Raw genomic sequence first — 20,621 nt, forward strand, 5'->3', positions numbered from 1 at the left:
TATACAGAACCTCATAACTCTAAATAGTGTTATTAATTGATTTAAGAAAAATAATTTTGGGTTTCAGTTTATCAAGTTCTTTTTGTTAATCATTTAATAACAGATATATGCCATACAAATTTAGTTTTCCTGTAGGGTTTACCCAAGATAAATTTTAATAAGGTTTGTTCTTCATATTGGTCATAAAGTAATCCAGTACCTTCATAGTCAAGTCATCAAAATAAATAGGTTGAATTTAAAGGAGGGGGAAAAAGCTTTGGATGTTTTGAGGAATAAGCAAGGAATACAGGGAAGTTTAGAGTTTATCATTCTAGATTTTTTTCTTTAGCTTATAAAGTTTTATGTAGAGTAATGGATTTGGATTGTTATTCCATAAATTATGTTACTTTATGCTGCCATATGTTGGGCATGAATCTAGCTGTATTTCAGTGCCCTTTTAAATGCTTAGTGTCTGGAAGTCAGAACAATGAGTTTATCCTCTCAAAAACAAAAGGAAAGAGAGAAAGAAGGAGAAAAGGAGAGAAGGAAGCAATGAGGGAAGGGGAAAAGGACAAGAGAATTAAAAGGAAATTTGAAAGTAGCTAGTCTTTACAAATGTATAGAAGTAATGTATCTAAATTAACTTTATCAAGGTCAAAATCTCATTTACCCACAAAAAAGGGCTTCCTTTATTCCAAAAGAATCCATCTGCAATGCAGGAGACCTGGATTTTTCAAACCCTGGGTTGGGAAGATCCACTGAAGAAGGGAACCCATTCCAGTATTCTTGCCTGGAAAATCCCATTGACAGAAGAGCCTTTCAGGCAACAGTCCATGAGTCAGACACAATTTAGCAATTAAACCACCACCACAAATAATGCAAAAAAGAATCTGTATTTTTCAATGCTAACCTGATTTATTTGTTGACATTATGGCATGCTCCTTGGTTTAGAACCTCAATGGCACCCCACTCCAGTACTCTCGCCTGGAGAATCCCATGGACGGAAGAGCCGGGTAGGCTGCAGTCTACGGGGTTGCTAAGAGTCAGACACGACTGAGCAACTTCACTTTTACTTTCACGCACTGGAGAAGGAAATGGCAACCCACTCCAGTGTTCTTGCCTGGAGAATCCCAGGGACGGGGGAGCCTGGTGGGCTGCCATCTCTGGGGTCGCCCAGAGTCGGACACAGCTGAAGTGATTTAGCAGCATACGGTGTACTTACATTGTTAAGTTGGGTCAAACCATCATGGCCAGACCAGTCCAGGTGCTACCTCTGTGGGCATCAGTCCAACATGGCTGAGGAAGGGAAGTGCATGTTATTGAGTGTAGCCTCAAAGGCTTACGGCTTAAGTTCATTTCTGGGGTTATAGAGTCGGACACGATTGAAGCAACTTAGCAGCAGCAGAGCAGCAAATTGCCACAAACAACAGAAATGTATTCTTCTCTCACAGTTCTGGAGACCAGAAGTCAAGATCAAGGTGTCCTCAGGGCCACACTCCCTCCAAAAGCTCTACAGGAGCATTCTTCTTTGTCTTTTCCAGTTTCCAGTAGTTCCAGGCTTTCCTTGGTTTGTGGCTACATAACTCCAATCTCAGCCTCCGTCTTCCTATGGCCTTCTCCTCTGTGTGTGTGCATTTTCATAAGAATATTCATCGTTGGATTTTATGGCCCACCCAGCTAATCCACAATTATCTCATCTTCAGACCCTTAACTTAACTATACTTGCAAAAACCTCTTCTCCTAATGAGGCTGCATTCACAGGTCCTGGGAGGTTAGAGCATAGACTTATCTTTTGGAGGGCCACCATTCAACCCACTACACCTGTTTGGTCATGGAGGATTAGAGGCCTTGTCAACTCAACTTTAATTTCTCCTTACATATTTTCGTGAATGTATAGTAACCTCTCAGTGAAGAAGAACTAAGGAGAAATGTAAAGTGCTCTGTACACTATCAGATATAGAAAATTATTTTTGTGCATATTGCATTGTAAAGCTCTTGGGACCTAACACTTTTTTTGGAAGTGAGAATGATCATAACCACAAAATAATGAATTCTAAATTGTTGTTTCTACCTATTGTATTTACATTAGTTTCTTCAAAAATTTCCTAGGATTCTGTAAATTTATTTACACAGTTATACTCCTCTATCCAATCTAAAAATAGATTTTAAATAATGAGGAGACACATGCCCTAGGTATATAGAGAAAAAAACTTCATTTCCTCTGGAGAAAAGCTAATATAATAATTTAAAATATATATCTACATGTGTAAATAAATACAATGGCATATATATGCCATTCATACTATAGTTTGTACATATTTTTATATTATTCAGATTGTTTTTCCTATCTTTCAAAGTGTTTTCAGTTCAGTTCAGTTCAGTCGCTGAGTCGTGTCCGACTCTTTGCGACCCCATGAATCACAGCACGCCAGGCCTCCCTGTCCATCACCAACTCCCGGAGTTCACTCAGACTCACGTCCACCGAGTCAGTGATGCCATCCAGCCATCTCAAAGTGTTTTAGTACTCTTAAATGAGTATAAGCATCCTACAAACTATAACTTTGAAGGATACTTTCAAATTTTTATCTTCACAGAAAATCATTTTAGTTAATACTATGTAAGTGAAGTGAAGTGAAGTCGCTCAATCGTGTCCGACTCTTTGCAACCCCATAGACTGAAGCCTGCCAGGCTCCTCTGTCCATGGGATTTTCCAGGCAGTAGTACTAGAGTGGATTGCCATTTCCTTCTCCAGGGACTCTTCCCAACCCAGGGCTCGAACCCGGATCTCCCGCATTGTAGACAGAGGCTTTACCGTCTGAGCCACCAGGGAAGTAATTTACCATGAATTAGTCTGTGAAAATCTGAGGTGTCAAGCAGTAACCCAAATGGATGGTTAGAACTCAGTTCTGCTGTAATTTGTGGAATAGCAATTATTTTTGCTCACTGCATTCTTTTAAAATATTCTTTTCAAACTCGTCTGTCCCACTCATAGTTGTGTCATTGTTTCTCAGCCTTTACAAACGAGACACGGGGGGGAGAGGAGACGGTTTTTCCATCCTGTAATCACTGCCTTTATAGTCATCAGGTTTTAATCCTTTCCACATCAGGCTCATATAAGGAAAGGGAAAGTTTCCATCACTTCCTGATTCCTGCATAAAATATCTATCTAAAAATAGCTTGGTCTTTTACCTCAGGCGATTCCCTTCTCTTTCTCCGTGCACTCACACGTCTCGGTCACACCCTTGAGTCACGTTTGTAAACACTGGAGAGCCCTTCCTTTCCCTTGTTCCCATGCAGTTCCACAGTGTGAACTTTTGGTTTTATTTTGATGTTGAATAATTGTTAATGAATAACTGTGAACAGTGCTAGACAAGAAATAACAGCCTGAATAGTTCAGCTGAACAGGAAGATAAAGGATTTAGAGATAATTCTCAAGTTTCAAACACACAATTGTCCCTGTGTACATATGGAATTTTAAGTGAAATATAATTACATTTAGCTTGACAGTTTATGGAACAAATGTTTTAATATAAATCTGTTTTCCCAGATTTTTATTCCTCAGTAAATGACATTGAGAGAGTCGATCAGCTTAATGTTCACACTCCAGAAGCATCAGGAACAGTGAATGCTCAATGAAAAGCTTTTTTTTCCCTAAACTTAAGGTGCTATTTTAAAGTAACTATTTTCTTCACTAGGTTAACACAACTTTGTAAAGCAGTTTTCATCCAATTAAAAAAATAATTTATCGGGGAAAACTCACATATAAATAAATGCTTTTCTTAAATATAAATTACTGAGTTTTTAAAAATACGTGATCTCGCTTAATCCTCACAGCAATGCTCAGGAAGATAATAGTATCAACTTTATTTTACAGCTCACTTATTTACAAATAAATTGGTGGGAAATAAGAAACAGCTGAAATGCAGATTAACTGGGATTGTGTGTGTGCTCAGTCACTAAGTCATGTCTGACTCTGTGATCTGATGGACTACAGCCCTCCAGGCTCCTCTGTCCATGGGATTTTCCAGGGAAGAATACTGGAGTGGGTTGCCATTTCCTTCTCCAGGGGATCATCCTGATCCAGGGATCGAACCCTTGTCTCCTGCAGCTCCCTCTTGGCAAGCAGATTCTTTACCACTGAGCCACCTGGGAAGCCCCAGAATGGGATTGGGAGTCTGCTACTTCAAAGACAGTACACAGCCTGGTCCATGTGTGTTGGTTGTTACTTATGACCCCTATGGTGCCATTAGAGGAGCATCACTGCATTTCTTTTTTCTTTTTGTACACAAAACCATTTCTTCCATGTGGAGCTATTGTGCTAAGCAGTTTGTCTCAGATCACCCAGCTTGCAAGTCAAGATAGGCTGGGCCTTTCAGGCTGCACAGCCCAGGTATGAAGCCATCCGTCATGTTCCCTATCTCTTTCATACTGCACTATCATGTCTGTTCTTTATCTTCCCCTGTAATTTATGATCCCTAGGTATTCAAGGACAGCTCCTCTCTTATGCCTGGAACATAGGTGCTTCATCATAATGTTGAGTGAATTAATATGCACTGTGAGGAAATAGTCCAGGTATGCTGCAAAATCTCACGGCAACTAAATACTTTACTCATAGCATTTGCCACAGTTTTAAACCTAGAGGGTTGTTTGATTACTGTCTCTCTATGTACATCCTGTAAGAATAAGTTTTATTCACCATTATGTCCCCACCTCCTAGCGTAGAGCTTAGACTGACGACTAATGATTATCACTGAAGGAATCAATGTGATGACAAAGTAGTTGAACAAACAAAAAAAAAACTTAAGATGGTAGTGATCATTTCTCCAAAACTTCTGCTCTTTAGGGATTTCCCTAATAGTGTTGCTCTCTCTCTTCCTTCTTCTTTTCTTTCTTCACTTTTCCCCCTTCCACATCTTTTCCTCTCTTTACTGACTTTTATTTGGCAAACGTGTATAAAAAGTGACGTGACAGGCATGCTACTAACTATTGCAACCATGCTAATTGCTTTCATTCTAATAGCAGTCTTATGAGATATGGATTATCTTGACCGTCTTTATTTTATATTTGAGGGTATTGAGTGTAGAGGCCTCAGGGAACATGCCCAAGGTCCCCAAGCGTGCACTTTAACTTGGGCAGTCTGGCCCCAGAGTCTGCACTTTCCCACTACCACAGTCTGTTTCTTACTTGTCCCCTGTGCCTTTCAGCTGCATTTCAGTAGAAATAAGCTCTATTCACTGCACCTCTCTGTATGGATTTATGTTCTCCAGTTTGAATTAATTATTTTTTGTGCTTACCCTCTGTGTTAGTCTTCCTTGACACGAAAATAAGCCTAAAACCTCAGTGAAGTGAAGTCGCTCAGTCATGTCCAACTCTTTGCGACCCCATGGACTGTAGCCTACTGGGCTCCTCCGCCCATGGGATTTTCCAGGCAAGAGTACTGGAGTGGGGTGCCATTTCCTTCTCCAGGGGAACTTCCCGACCCAGGGATCAAACCCAGGTCTCCTGCATTGTAGGCAGATGCTTTACCGTCTGAGCCAAGGCAAGCCCAAAACCTCAGTTCAGTTCAGTTCAGTCACTCACTCGTGTCTGACTCTTTGCGACCCCATGAATCGCAGCACGCCAGGCCTCACTGTCCATCAGCAACTCCTGGAGTTCACTCTGATTCATGTCCATCGAGTCAGTGATGCCATCCAGCCATCTCATCCTCTGTCGTCTCCTTCTCCTCCTGCCCTCAATCCCTCCCAGCATCAAAGTCTTTTCCAATGAGTCAACTCTTCGTATGAGGTGGCCAAAGTACTGGAGTTTCAGCTTTAGCATCATTCCTTCCAAAGAAATCCCAGGGCTGATCTGCTTCAGAATGGACTGGTTAGATCTCCTTGCAGTCCAAGGGACTCTCAAGAGTCTTCTCCAACACCACAGTTCAAAAGCATCAGTTCTTCGGCGCTCAGCCTTCTTCACAGTCCAACTCTCACATCCATACATGACCACTGGAAAAACCATAACCTTGACTAGCCGGACCTTAGTCGGCAAAGTAATGTCTCTGCTTTTGAATATGCTGTCTAGGTTGGTCATCACTTTTCTTCCAAGGAATAGGCGTCTTTTAATTTCATGGCTGCAGTCACCATCTGCAGTGATTTTGGAGCCCCCAAAATAAAGTCTGACCCTGTTTCCACTCTTTCCCCATCTACTTCCCATGAAGTGATGGGACCAGATGCCATGATCTTCATTTTCTGAATGAAAATGAAAATGAAAAGCCAACTTTTTCGCTCTCCTCTTTCACTTTCATCAAGAGGCTTTTTAGCTCCTCTTCACTTTCTGCCCTAAGGGTGGTGTCATCTGCATGTCTGAGGTTATTGATATTTCTCCCAGCAATCTTGATTCCAGCTTGTGCTTCTTCCAGCCCAGCATTTCTCATGATGTACTCTGCATATAAGTTAAATAAGCAAGGTGACAATATGCAGCCTTGACGTACTCCTTTTCCTATTTGGAACCAGTCTGTTGGTCCATGTCTAGTTCTAACTGTTGCTTCCTGACCTGCATACAGATTTCTCAAGAGGCAGGTTAGGTGGTCTGGTATTCCCATCTCTTTCAGAATTTTCCACAGTTTATTGTGATCCACACAGTCAAAGGCTTTGGCATAGTCAATAAAGCAGAAATAGATGTTTTTCTGGAACTCTCTTGCTTTTTCCATGATCCAGCGGATGTTGGCAGTTTGATCTCTGGTTCCTCTGCCTTTTCTAAAACCTCAGTAGTCAACAGCAAACATGTACTTCTTGGTCATGTTACATGTCAACAAAATAGCTTCTTTTCATTAAGAGAAGCAAGAAAAGAAGCTAATTCAGAGCAGCTCAACTGTTTTTGCATTCATAAGATGTATTCATTTTTAATCAGTTTTGTGGAGAAAATGCAGGTAAAAATTCAGTAACAGAGTGCTCCTCGTTCTGCCTCAACGGATTTTTTTAACTTTGAAGGGTTAAAAAACATTCATATAACTTCTAAATGCCCAGAACCCATTGTTGTTGTTATTGTTGTTTAGTCGCTCAGTTGTGTCCAACTCTTGCGATTCATGGGATTTTCCAGGCAGGAATGCTGGAGTGAGTTGCCATTTCTCACTCCGGCTATCTTCCCTGAGCCTCCTGCCTTGCAGGCAGTCTTTACCACTGAGCCACCAGGAAAACCTACCCAGAATCTCTAGCAATTGCATCAGTGTAATTTCAGTCAGTTCAGTTCATTAATAATTTTTCCAATGCCTCCTATGGAACTAGCCTTATATAAAGAAGTAAAAAATGATCGTGAGTTTGTTCATGGAGTAATTTTGTATTTCTTGAGATTGATAAGTTTCTTAAGAACAAGATCGTTACTCATCGTCAGCAAGGAACATACTAACACGTGGTAGATAGCTAATGAATAGTGAATGGTGAGCAGACCAGCTGAACAAATGACCTTTCCCTCTCTTCCATAGGAACTTCTACTTGCAGAAAAGTGGGCTAAGATGAACAAGCTCCCCTTTCCAAAGATTGATCCTTACGTGTTCGATCGAGAAGGACTAAAGGAATGCTACGTTTTTAAACCCAAGAATCCTGATGTTGAGAAAGATTGCCCAACTATCATTCACTTTGTTCTGGCCAACATCAACTTCAGAAAGTACAAGGCTCCAGGTACATCAGGAGTTATGGTCTGTAAGGCAGAAAGCTGATAAAGCATAAGAATGACATTAAGGTGCTTCATGCTGGCACTGCCATATCAGCTGTTACAACATTGAACACTTCCTTTACCTTGATAAATGGCTACCATCCTGAGACTCCAAGCACTTCCCCCCTTTCTCACCCTAGAGTCTCCTGAGTTCCTCACAATCCAGAAACTGAAGGGTAATTAACTAGCTTGATAAAACCTCTGGGGCTTTATTCTGCAATCTCAGGTTATATTTGTTCTGATGGATTGGAACAAATGTCCTTGTCATAGGCATTGTTAAATATTTTGATTGCTGCCTTTGTAAGGGAGGCCTTGTTTCAGAAAAAATTGTGCAAAAAATTGTGGGAATGTTAACTGACCATAAAAATTCATGAAATCTAGCAGTACAATATGGATAGTAATTTCAGGTCCACCATGTTACATTCCTTTAGAAAAAGAGAATCAAGTTCAAGGCACCAGCATTTTGTTTTGCCACATCCAAAGGAGTCTATGGACTCTGCTATATCCTGGAAGATACTGATTAACAAAAGGAGAGCTAGAGATTGACCGGCAAGATACTAAATGTCTCAACGTTATATTATTCTCAGACCAGAAAATGTAGCTGTTAAAGAAAAGATGAAAAAATAGCCATCGAAGATTTGAGACTATGGGGAGGAAAGTGATCTTCTTCTACACAGTGGACGAAGTCAGAGAAAAGGTCAATAGAGGTGGAGGTTCTCCTGAGTCATGCTTCAACACAAAAGAAGGAAGGATTAGCTGGAATTTTTAGCTATTGAACAGTGAAATACCTAAAGCATAAGAAATGTTGAATTTTCTATCACTGTTAATTCTCAAAAACAGGCTGTGGAGGGGATTCTTGTGACATGAAGACAATTAATTAATGTCTGGGTTTGGGTTCTACCAGAAGTAAATTCCAAGCAAAGGGTTCAAGTGCAAAGAGTTTGTTTGGGTGAAGTAGGAAACTTTAGTAAAAGAGCTGAGAACTGATAAAAGGAAGAAAGGCAGACAGCAAAAGATGTGTTAGTAAGCCTGCTACCACAGGAGAACCTGATCCTAGGAGATGAAATGGAATCTAGTCAGATCATGCTTTCCACTTACACAGCAAGTGGCAAGGGAACCAAGGAATTTATATACCAATACCATAGAGTCTTTGGTTGACTGCTTCCTGGGACAGAGTATTATTGACTGGAACTTCCAGCCTGCTGCTAATAAGCAAAGCAGCCTTGAGCAGTTACAGGGAAGAGTAGAAAGCCTTCGGGGCTGCCCAGGTGGCTCAGTGGTAAAGAGTCCACCTGCCAAGCAGGAGACACAGGTTTAATCCCTGAGTTGGGAAGATCCCCTGGAGAAGGAAATGGCAATCCACTCCAGTACTATTGCCTGGAAAATCCCATGGACAGAGGAGCCTGGTAGGCTACAATCTATGGGGTCGCAAAGAGTTGGACACGACTGAGCGACTTCACTTTCACTTTCTTTCCTGGAGAAGGAAATGGTAACCCACTCCAGTATGCTTGCCTGGGAAATCCCATGGACAGAGGAGACTGGTGGGCCGCAGTCTGTGGGGTTGCAAAAGAGTCAGACACGACTTAGTCAGACTAAACAGTAGCAGCAGAAAGCCCTTAGCACAGAGATACAGGTGCTGGCAACTGGAAGGTGCCCAGTCAGAGTACACGGAAATGGTCAAGTCCAGGGTATGTGAGCAGAGGCCTCATAGTGTGCACTGAGGATTATATGACTCCTGAAGGGTCTCCCAAGGTTGTGTTTATGGCTATTTGAATGTTTTATGCCCTGGACTTTAGAGCTATTTTGTGGTTTTCGAAATAACATAATTTGAAACTCTTCCTATATTTAGGTGTTCCAAGAGAAACTAATGAAGAGAAAGAAATAGCTGATTTTGATATTTTTGATGACCCTGAATCACCGTTTTCAACCTTCAACTTTCAATACCCAAATCAAGCATTTAAAAGGCTGCATGATCTCATGTACTTCAATACCCTGAACAACATTGATGTAAGTATCTCCTATGATCACTGACAATGTCCAATATTTCCATATCAATGAACATAGCAATACCTCATTTTAATTCATAAAAAATAACTTTTATGAATGATACCACCCCCAAATTTACCATTTTCATTTTTTTAAATTCTACTAATCTCCAGAAGAAGCCCATAAAATTCACAAATAAGGAACCCAGTGCCTCCAAATTGGCAGAGCCCACATTTTATGCTATTGTGTGAAGGATTAGTTAATCCTCAGCTTCTTTCCCAAAGTATCTAGTAGGTTTATCATATGATAAAGTAAACTATAAGTTGGAAGAAAAGTCATACAATGGAAATATGAGTAGAGAAGTGAGTGCTACCAGAAGTGCAATTAATCTGCAAAAATAGCATGAATTTTAATGAACAGACTCATGCCTTTAAATGTCTTTTTATTTTTGTGGATCTTGGAACTGTCTCCAGAAGTAGCAGTTTCTCCAAGTTTAGCCCTGGAGATATCAAGTGTGCCTTGCTTCACAAACATTAAAACAAGCCATTCTCTTCAGTGTTATTCCTAGCACTAGTATATCTGCTGCTAAGATTCTGTATCTGTGTAAAATTCTTTAGCTGCTAACTCACCATTTAGACCGCTGTTGTGTAATTGGATTCATGTTGGCTTGTGGTTCCACATCATAGTGTCTGACAAATGATGATCAGTGGTAAAAGCCCAAGTTCATGAGTCTACTTGGATTTCGTACATTAGAAAAAAAGCATAAAAGGAAAAGAAAGAAAAATTAAATGGAGAGGAAAAGGCATCACACCCGATTTGCCAGTCCTTTTGGAGATTGTATGAATGGAGTAAAAGAATGGACCACGTGTGAATGAGTCTTCTGTGCATATGAGATTTTATTCGATTTTTGTGATCTAATAGAATTCTGGCACGTCTAGTTTGTTTGTTTGTTTAGTTTGGTCTGAAACTAGTAATGATCAATTGTGTGCAGTTGTGACAGTTTCACCATAATATATTTATTAATCAATATCTTTAATTTTTTTAAACATATGAAAACTTCCCAATAACCTTCAGCTTCTGCAACTCCAAAGTGTTTCTTGTCAGTGTTCATTTGTGAACAATATGTGATAGTTCAGGTAAAACATGGATAGCAACATTCATAGTACATATCATTTTCTAAATGGATTTATTTCTTTTCTTTTACCTTATTAGTCAGTGAAAATCTGAAATCTGCATGCTACATTGTTTCTGTGGTGATGGCGAAAATTTAAACACTAATAGAAGAAAATCAACATTTTAATCCATGATTTTAGGGAAAAAAACAGATATTCTCAGAATAGAGTTGTATTTTATAAAACCTCATGCTGTTAAAAACAAAAAAGCACTAAGGGTTACTAAAGCAATAATCCTCTGTTTCCAGTATGAAGCCAGTAAAAAAATAATTATATTGTCTTCTCATGGGGATGAAATGTATTAGACTTGATCAGTTGTCCTCAAATGGATTTAAAAAAATAGATTATAGAAATGTATAAATACCCATTGGACTTGGGAAAATTAAAGGATACATACACAAACATACAAGTATATCTGCATATCGACATATATGTATATATTAATGTTTATGTATATGACATATATATACATATAGGTGTATATAATTTACACAGCTTCATTTTTCTCATTGTTTTCAGTTCTGGTTTATATAAAATTCACTAAGCTATCTAGGGAATGATGTAGTTCTGACTATATATTTTACAAACATTCTTCATAGTATGAATAATTCATCTTTGTTTGACACATAGATGAAAAAGTTAATGCCTAAACAAAACCAGACTGAATCCCAAAATAACTGTCCTGACTTAGAGCTCATCAAACACAGATTTTTCACAAGCCATTCAATTAAACAGGTTTTAATTACTCCTAAGAACTTACTTGACACAGTAAGTAGAAGCAAGGTCATGGACTGTATATCATGTTTAGCTCTTAGATGGGCTATTTTTATGACTTTGAATAAGCTGCTTAAACTTTTTGAGCCTCAATTTCCTCATCTCTGAAACAAGTGTAATGGTACCTACCATGGTGGCAGTAGTGAATTTTCAGTCAGGTGTTCAGTTCAGTTCAGTCACTCAGTCGTGTCCAGCTCTTTGTGACCCTATGAACTGCAGCACGCCAAGCCTCCCTGTCCATCACCAACTCCCAGAGTCCACCCAAACCCATGTCCAGTGAGTTGGTGATGTCATCCAACCATCTCATCCTCTGTCGTCCCCTTCTCCTCCTGCCTTCATCCTTCCGAGCATCAGGGTCTTTTCAAAGGAGTCAGCTCTTCGCATCAGGTATTAGAGTTTCAGCTTCAGCATCAGTCCTTCCAATGAATATTCAGGACTGATTTCCTTTAGGATGGACTGGTTGGATTTCCTTGCAGTCCAAGGGACTCTCAAGAGTCTTCTCCAACACCACAGTTCAAAAGCATCAATTCTTCTGTGCTCTGCCTTCTTTATAGTCCACCTCTCACATCCATACATGACCACTGGAAAAACCATAGCCTTAACTAGACGGACCTTTGTTGACAAGTAATGTCTCTGCTTTTCAATACACTGTCTAGGTTGGTCATAACTTTTCTTCCAAGAAGCAAGTGTCTTTTAATTTCATGGCTGCAGTCACCATCTGCAGTGATTTTAGAGCCAAGAAAAATAAAGTCAGCCACTGGTTCCAGTGTTTCCCCATCTATTTGCCCTGAAGTGATGGGACCAGATGCCATGATCTTCGTTTTCTGAGTGTTGAGCTTTAGGCCAACTTTTCCACTCTCCTCTTTCACTTTCATCAAGAGGCTCTTTAGTTCTTCTTCATTTTCTGCCATAAGGGTGGTGTCATCTGCATATCTGAAGTTATTGATATTATTGATCTTAGCTCTCCAACCCAGGATCGAACCCATGCCCTTGGCCTTGGAAGGCAGTGTCTTAACCACTGGTCCACCAAGGAAGTCCCTCAGTCAGGTGATGGATGAACAAACAGTTCGCTATAAGCAGAAGCTGCTTAATAAATGGGAACTATACATCATGAGAAACACTGGGCTGGAGGAAGCACGAGCTGGAATCAAGATTGCCAGGAGAAATATCAATAAGCTCAGATATGCAGAGGACACCACCCTTATGGCAGAAAATGAAGAGGAACTAAAAAGCCTCTTGATGAAAGTGAAAGTGAAGAGAAAAAAGTTGGCTTAAAGCTCCACATTCATAAAACGAAGATCATGGCATCTGGTCCCATCACTTCATGGGAAATAGATGGGGAAACAGTAGAAACAGTGTCAGACTTTATTTTTGGGGGCTCCAAAATCACTGCAGATGGTGATTGCAGCCATGAAATTAAAAGACGCTTACTCCTTGGAAGAAAAATTATGACCAACCTAGATAGTATATTCAAAAGCAGAGACATTACTTTGCCAACAAAGGTCCATCTAGTCAAGGCTATGGTTTTTCCAGTGGTCATGTATGGATGTGAGAGTTGGACTGTGAAGAAGGCTGAGTGCCAAAGAATTGATGCTTTTGAACTGTGGTGTTGGAGAAGACTCTTGAGAGTCCCTTGGACTGCAAGGAGATCCAACCAGTCCATTCTGAAGGAGATCAGCCCTGGGATTTCTTTGGAAGGAATGATACTAAAGCTGAAGCTCCAGTACTTTGGCCACCTCATGCGAAGAGTTGATTCATTTGAAAAGACTCTGAAGCTGGGAGGGATTGGGGGCAGGAGGAGAAGGGGACAACAGAGGATGAGATGGCTGGATGGCATCACTGACTCGATGGGCATGAGTTTGGGTGAACTCCAGGAGTTGGTGGTGGACAGGGAGCCCTGGCGTGCTGTGATTCATGGGATCGCAAAGAGTTGGACACGACTGAGCAACTGAACTGTCTGAACTGATACCTATGTATGTCTATATCCTGCACCATGATGGATATATGTCAAGACCTTTGCAAATGGTGAGAAGTAAGAATAGAAATAAATGAGTACAGGTAATAGCAGTCTAGGCAGTAAATGCATGTATTTTTGAGGGAATGAATTTAGGCTTCCCTCTTAAATTATATAACTGCTGAGATTTTTCGTGGGTGTGTATATGTGTGTATGTGCCTCACACCCAGGTACGACTTCTAGTTTTCACGGACATCTATCTCTCCTTTTAGAATCAAAGCTTCTTGATAAGTGATGAGAAATAAAGATCAGCCGAACTCTGAGGTGGGCTGTTAGGTCATTAGGCTCAGTCATGAGCTAAGTCACTCGCTCCCACACCATTTGACGAGAGCCAGTGACTAATGCACACAGCAGCAACACAGCACATGCTTCCTTGCCATAGACTGTCAGAGTTGCTCACCAGTTGTGGACACTGTGTATACAGACTCTTCTCATGCACAGACATCTGAGTGCCCGTCCCACAGAGGCAGTTTTCAACTTTTTGGCCACGACCACTATGACTTCAGGGGAATTTTCATCTTCAATTCGCATTCCGACTTAAACGTTGACTCTGAAAAGACCAACCTGTCTCTGACAGCTATTTGCTTCTGTTGCTTCATCTTCCAGAGATCTCAGGGGGCCAGCCTCACTGAAGCTAAATTCCTGTTCAGCTCAAGTGGCTTCTGTTTCTTTTCACTTTGTGACAGCAGGCTGGGCTTCTCATTAGCGTCAGGTTTCTGCACTTACTCAGTCCTCCCAAATTCTTTTTCGCTGAACATTGCTCAAGTGCTTTTACAGTGGCAGCATATCAATTTTGGGGGTCTTTTTTTTTTAAGGAAACCTAACATATAGTGACTTACACTGGTAAACAAGTGGTATGTGGAAAATGCAGAGGCTTTGGAGTCAGGCCAAATTTGGTGCTCAAATTTTTGCTCTGTGGCCTTGGGCATGTTGGTTAACTTTTCCAAATTTTACTTTCCTCATTTGTAAATGGAAATAGTGATATATATTTTACAAGATCGGGATGACGGTTAAGGAAAAGAATATAATTTAAGAGCTTAGCATGCATGAGACACTCAATAAACTGAAATGGGTAATATGATAAGGTTGTTAATTTTTATCCGTGTTCATATTTATCTTCTGCTTTTAATTATAAATGTAAACTATTTAAAAGCAATGGCTTGCTTTTTTCACCCTGTATCCTCCAGAGATACTGATCACAGTGGCCAGTACCAAAGTAAATATGTGATAAAATGTCCACAATTCGTTTAGAAAATGTCATCGACTTACTGGCTGAAACTGTTGAAGAGTTTAAGGATAAGAGTTGCAGGATAAGGGGGTAGCAAGTGTCAGGATATAGGACTCTGGAGGCAGATGCCTGACTGTGGAGTAACTCCATGACATGCATGCTGACCAGGTAATGTGGTTACACGCTCTACCCATAAACTGCCACCTTGATCTGGAGGTAACACACCTTCTGAGGTTTCTTTTCCAAGACCTTGATGATTCAGTTATCCCAGGAAAATTACTGTTACACAGTTTCACTCATTCAGTGTATTAATTTAGCAGGCATACTATAAAAACAGTGACAGTTTATTCAATATACACCAATGCTGCGTAATCATGAGCTTTTAAAATTCTTTCTCCAGTGATCCTATAAAATATTAACTATTAGGTGTTAACTAAAATGAAGAAAGGGCTTCCCTGGTGACTCAGCTGGTAAAGAATCCACCTGCAATGCAGGAGACCTGGGTTCAATCCCTGGGTTAGGAAGATCCCCTTGGAGAAGGGAAAGGCTACCCACTCCAGTATTCTTGCCTGGAGAATTCCATGGACTGTATAGTCCATGGGGTCACAAAGAGTTGGACACAACTGAGTGACTTTCATTTTTCACTCAAAATGAGGAAAAACATATATCCATAAGTATTTGTATCTACTTCTTTATTTGTTGATATTTCATCATCATGTTAAGAGTATTTAGGTACAAGTTAAAGTTTTTATCTTCTACAAAATAATTTAGAAGTTTATTATATATCATAGCCTTTTAAAAGTGTGATATCTCTAGGCATTTATTTGTTTTTAAATTGAAGTATAGCTGATTTCCCTGGAGAAAGGAATGGCTACGCACTCTAGTATTCTTGCTGGAGAATTCCATGGACAGAGGAGCCTGGTGGGCTACAGTCCAAGAGACCGAACAGAGTCAGACACAACTGAAACGATTTAGCAAGCATGCACGCATAGCTGATTTACAATGTTAAAGTTCAAGTTAGTTTCAAGTATATAGCACTCTGATTCATTCTTTCTCTCTCTCTCTCTCTATATATATCCCTTTTCATGTTCTTTTTACTTTTAGGTTACTACAAAATATTGAGTGTAGTGTCCTGTGCAGTATACTAGGTCCTTGTTGGTTATCATGGCCTTGAATATTAGGCCCAAATTCATTTACTTTTAATGCTACTTATAATCTTTTTTACATCTTATTTATTTATTAATTCAACACGTATTTATTGAGTATCTACTGTGCCGGGCACTGTTTTAGGAACTAAGGATAAATAATGCGCAACATGAAAAGAACAAGGAAAAGTTTTGAGTGCTTGATATAAACCAGATACATCCTTTTCAAATATTGAGCACTCAGAGCTGGCCTATGAGGTAGGTACTTTTTTTTCCTATGTGAGGCAACTGAGTCGTGGATTATTGTGTCTGACTTCCGGAAGACACACAGTTTTGTTGAGGGGCTGAGATGGGGCCATAGGTTGGTTTGTTTTCTCCCTCATTCTTTCCTCACTTTTGAACCATCTGTCTCGCAGGCAGCCTTATTTCCTGGTTACTCCATACACAGCCTCCTTCCCAGCCAGCCTGCTTCCCAGGTATTTCCTGTACATGCCCTCAGCCTCTTTATGAAACTATCCTTTTCCTGACAAGACCCGGTCTTTCCACTCCATGTATCAAATCCTGCTTGTCCTTCACCTCAGCTCAAGTCTCATTGTCCCCAGGCATTGAACTTTATCCTGTTTAATTTGACCTCCAGTGAGCACCTTCTGGACAGTCATTAATCTTACAAATATTTATTTTTCCCTTCCATGTTCTAAGTGCTGGAATCAAAAATGAGAAGGCTAATAAGACCTTTGCTTTCATAACACCAGTTTCGATTCAGAAGGCAGGCATTAACCAGCAAATCCACAGTAATTTAGGCCAGACTATCCTCTTGCCTTTTGTTATATTTAGAAGTCTTATTTCTATTGCAGAATACACTGTAACTTTCTTCTAAGGCTGATTTTAAATTTTCTGTTCTGAGAATTCAGTGCTTACTTGTGGAATGCTTCCCATCTCATGCTTCCAAGTTTGTTCCTTTTGGGGAGTGATGACATTTTGCATGTTTTCTTACTTTTTGCCTTTATTGCCAAATATTTAAAGTATCTGGCAGATTGGGAGAGCATTAAATGGTACCAGAAAGATGACCCATGTCTTATTTGGGAATAGGTGATGGGGATGGAGGAGGTTGATTATGAGGATCTGTGCTAGAATGACACTGATGGGAAAGCTTTGGAGTTCAATGACTTTCAGAGGGGAATGAAAAAAAAATAGATATGAATACTATTTACAGCAGGGGCTTTCCTGGTGACTCAGGCGGTAAAGAATCTGCCTGCAACGCAGGAGACCCGGGTTCGATCCCTGGGTCGGGAAGATCTCCTAGAGAAGGAAATGGCAACCCACTCCAGTATTCTTGCCTGGAGAATTCCATGGGCAGAGGAGCCTGGTGAGCTACAGTCCATGGGATTGCAAAGAGTTGAACATGACCGAGTGACTATCCTACTATTTATAATTACTTAGTCTAATAAGAAAATAGAAAGGCTCAAATATAACTTAATGTTTCTGTGAACATGTCTAATTGTACCACGTATCCTGCCAAAAGGTTTGAATTTAGCCACTGATGTAGTATTAAGCTCAGCCATTCCTGTTGATACATCACAACCAATGAGTATTTTCTGCAATAGTCTGAAAAGCTGGTTAATGGTTTCATAGTGTTAATGTGCCACCTAGTGGTTCAGATAGCACATTCTAATTGCATATGATTTTGGTTTTTCAGGACTTCCCTGGTGGCTCAGACGGTAAAGCGTCTGTCTATAATGTGAGAGACCCGGGTTTGATCCCTGGGTTGGGAAGATTCCCTGGAGAAGGAAATGGCAACCCACTCCAGTACTCTTGCCTTGAAAATCCCATGGACGGAGGAGCTTGGTGCAGGCTACTATCCATGGGGTCGCAAAGAGTCGAGCACGACTGAGTGACTTCACTTTCTTTCTTTCTAGGTTTTTCAGAGTTATAAATGTGGATATCCATTTTCCTTGATAATCATGACCCTTTATTAAAAGTATCTGCCAGATTCCAACTATGATAAACCCACGAATTTGTGATATTCATATTGTTGTTTTTGCTCAAACATTGATATGTTTTTTTTGTATTCATGAATTCACTGTGAAGGGGTTGACTGCAGTCATTATCAGTGTGATGTCTCCAGTGATCTTTTATATATTTTAAAGGTTTTTAGTTATTTGGGAAGTAAACAGTTGATTTTTAATTTTACTTGGGTTCTCTGCAATGAGAGTTGCTGTGTCTCATGTTGCTTTGGTGCTCTTTTCAGAAGGAGAGACTAACTCAAAACTTGCTGACATGATTTCTAGAATGACAGTGAGATTAATTAAAAGGAGACATAGTAAGGCACATTTGATAGTGTAATGGATTTGCTGACTTTTATCATTAAAAAAATCTGCTATTGGCTATATATGGTGGGTTTATTTCTAGTAAATATTACAGCCTCCCATCTAAGGTAAAGCTCCTAAATTTTCTCATGTATGGTTAGTGAAAATACCAATAATAAATAGATGCTAGTTGTGAAATGTTTCCTATGTGCTAGGCATTAATAAATGATCTCCAGTTTCCACAGAAGCTCAGATTAATGTTATTATTTCCATTTTAAAGAAGAAGAAATGGCTGGGGGATATAAGTTAATTCCCCTTGATATCCACAGCCAAGAAATCCCTGTGCCTGGAGGCCCTCTAGCATGGTCTCCATCATAGACCTGAAGCCCCCTCTTCTACTTCTGTAGAATTATATTTCCCTCACTCATGGGAAAGATGAGGTCAATGGATATCTGCTTTACTTAAAAGACTCAGTAACATTCGAACTCATCTTTTTCAGTAGACAATTATATATAGATTGTAAAATTACAATTAAATTGTAATTTTTAATTATAATTATAAAATTATAATTAAATTGGAAAATTATAAAATAAAGCTAAAATTCAATTAAAATCATATATATAATTGTCTTCTGGGAAAAACACATAGAAAATTAAAAATCACAAAGCAAATAAATGTGTCACATTCCCATGATAAATCCCTCTTCCTAGAATATGACAGTTTGTTTAAAGTTACCATTAGCGAACAGAGGGCCCTGCCCCAGTGGGTCTCACATAAGTCACAGAAGCTTAATGTAGGTTAGCATCACCCAAGTCACACATTTCTCTTCTCCAGGCTTGCCCATGGAGATTGGATGAGGAAATGGGAAAACCCTACTGTGTACACATCTCCAAGGCCAAGTGGGCCACACCAGCTCTGGGTGGGAGGAGCTCTGATGTTGTAAACTTCTCAGACTTGCCTCATTTATAGATATATAGATAGGTGATTGGAGAAGGCAATGGCACCCCACTCCAGTACTCTTGCCTGGAAAATCCCATGGACGGAGGAGCCTGGTAAGCTGCAGTCCTTGGGGTTGCTAGGAGTCGAGCATGACTGAGTGACTTCAGTTTCACTTTTCACTTTCATGCACTGGAGAAAGAAATGGCAGCCCACTCCAGTGTTCTTGCCTGGAGAATCCCAGGAATGGGGGAGCCTGGTGGGCTGCTGCCTATGGGGTCGCACAGAGTCGGACACGACTGAAGCGACTTAGCAGCAGCAGCAGATAGATGATAAGTGATAGATGGATGATGTATAGAGACAGATAGATAGAGATACGTATGTCTTGCCCAAACAACTGTTTCACTGAGTTCTGAGTAACACTAATTACACATCTTTTGCCTCTATTTTCAGGTAATAAAGAATGCTATAGTTGAAAGCATCGAATATAGAAGGCAGAATCCGTCTCGTTGCTCTGTTTCCCTCAGTAGTGTTGAGGCAAGAAGATTCTTCAACAAGGAGTTTCTAAGCAAACCCACAGCATAATTTGTGTACTGGAAAGGGCAGCAATTTCTGATGCGGAGGCCGTTTGAAATTCCGTGACAACTGGATTTAAAAGCCCAGGACAGGTATTAGCACTGATCTTAAGAGACTGGTTGATACTCAAAGTTGCAGTTACTTAGCTGCATGAGAACAATACCTGTAAAACTTTGCTAGATTGACAGATGATGTCAGTTTTGTAAAAAATATAGCTTAGCTACATTTTCTATTGGTATGAATTCCCTGATGCAAATGTAGGGACATATACTGTATTTTTTAGACACTCCTCACCAACTAGCTCTGTGTCCTCTTTTTTTAAAAGGTGGTTCCTTTTTTAGAATATTTAACAGTTCAATCTTTAAAAGACTTTGTACTGTGTGTGAGTGTAATTCACTGACTGGATTTATTCCTGCCATGAGACAACACTATTTTTTATTTATATATGCATATATGAAATAAATACATCTGTATACAAATGAGCAAGAGGTAACTGAGTTTTTTTTTGTTGTTGTTATCTTTAATGAACTATTGTGCTGTGGCCATGACAGATGCTCAGAGTCATGGTTTTCAGACACAAAAATTGTTAACCCTACACTCAAATGTGAAACAACATTTTAAATCATGGTGATTTTTCTTAGAAGAGAAAGTATGTGTTTTTTGAGCAAATGGTTTATATTTATTCAGAATATAGGAAAAAAAATGTTACCCCTTCTAGTTTACTTTGCTGATACTATCCTATTTGTATGACAGAGAGCAGTTACCTCAGAGAAAAATCCCAAAGAGTGACAAGTGCTGTATCTGTAAGACTTG

At 39.9% G+C, this 20,621-nt stretch overlaps 1 protein-coding gene across 2 annotated transcripts in view; it reads left to right on the top strand.

The window, feature by feature from the left end:
• Nucleotides 1-20,290, top strand: part of PLA2G4A (phospholipase A2 group IVA) — a 163,775-nt gene extending 143,485 nt beyond the window's left edge. The window contains exons 16-18 of one of the 2 annotated variants that reach the window (XM_005690990.2): nt 7,442-7,637; nt 9,521-9,678; nt 19,686-20,290. In XM_005690990.2, the coding sequence (XP_005691047.1) occupies nt 7,442-7,637; nt 9,521-9,678; nt 19,686-19,817 (486 nt within the window). In that variant the 3' untranslated portion in view covers nt 19,818-20,290. The remainder of the gene's footprint in view (nt 1-7,441; nt 7,638-9,520; nt 9,679-19,685) is intronic. The other variant, XM_018060732.1, reaches the window with a different exon arrangement.

The sequence above is a fragment of the Capra hircus genome, chromosome 16 (assembly GCF_001704415.2).
Source record: "Capra hircus breed San Clemente chromosome 16, ASM170441v1, whole genome shotgun sequence".
In the NCBI taxonomy this organism is placed as follows: Eukaryota; Metazoa; Chordata; class Mammalia; order Artiodactyla; family Bovidae; genus Capra; species Capra hircus.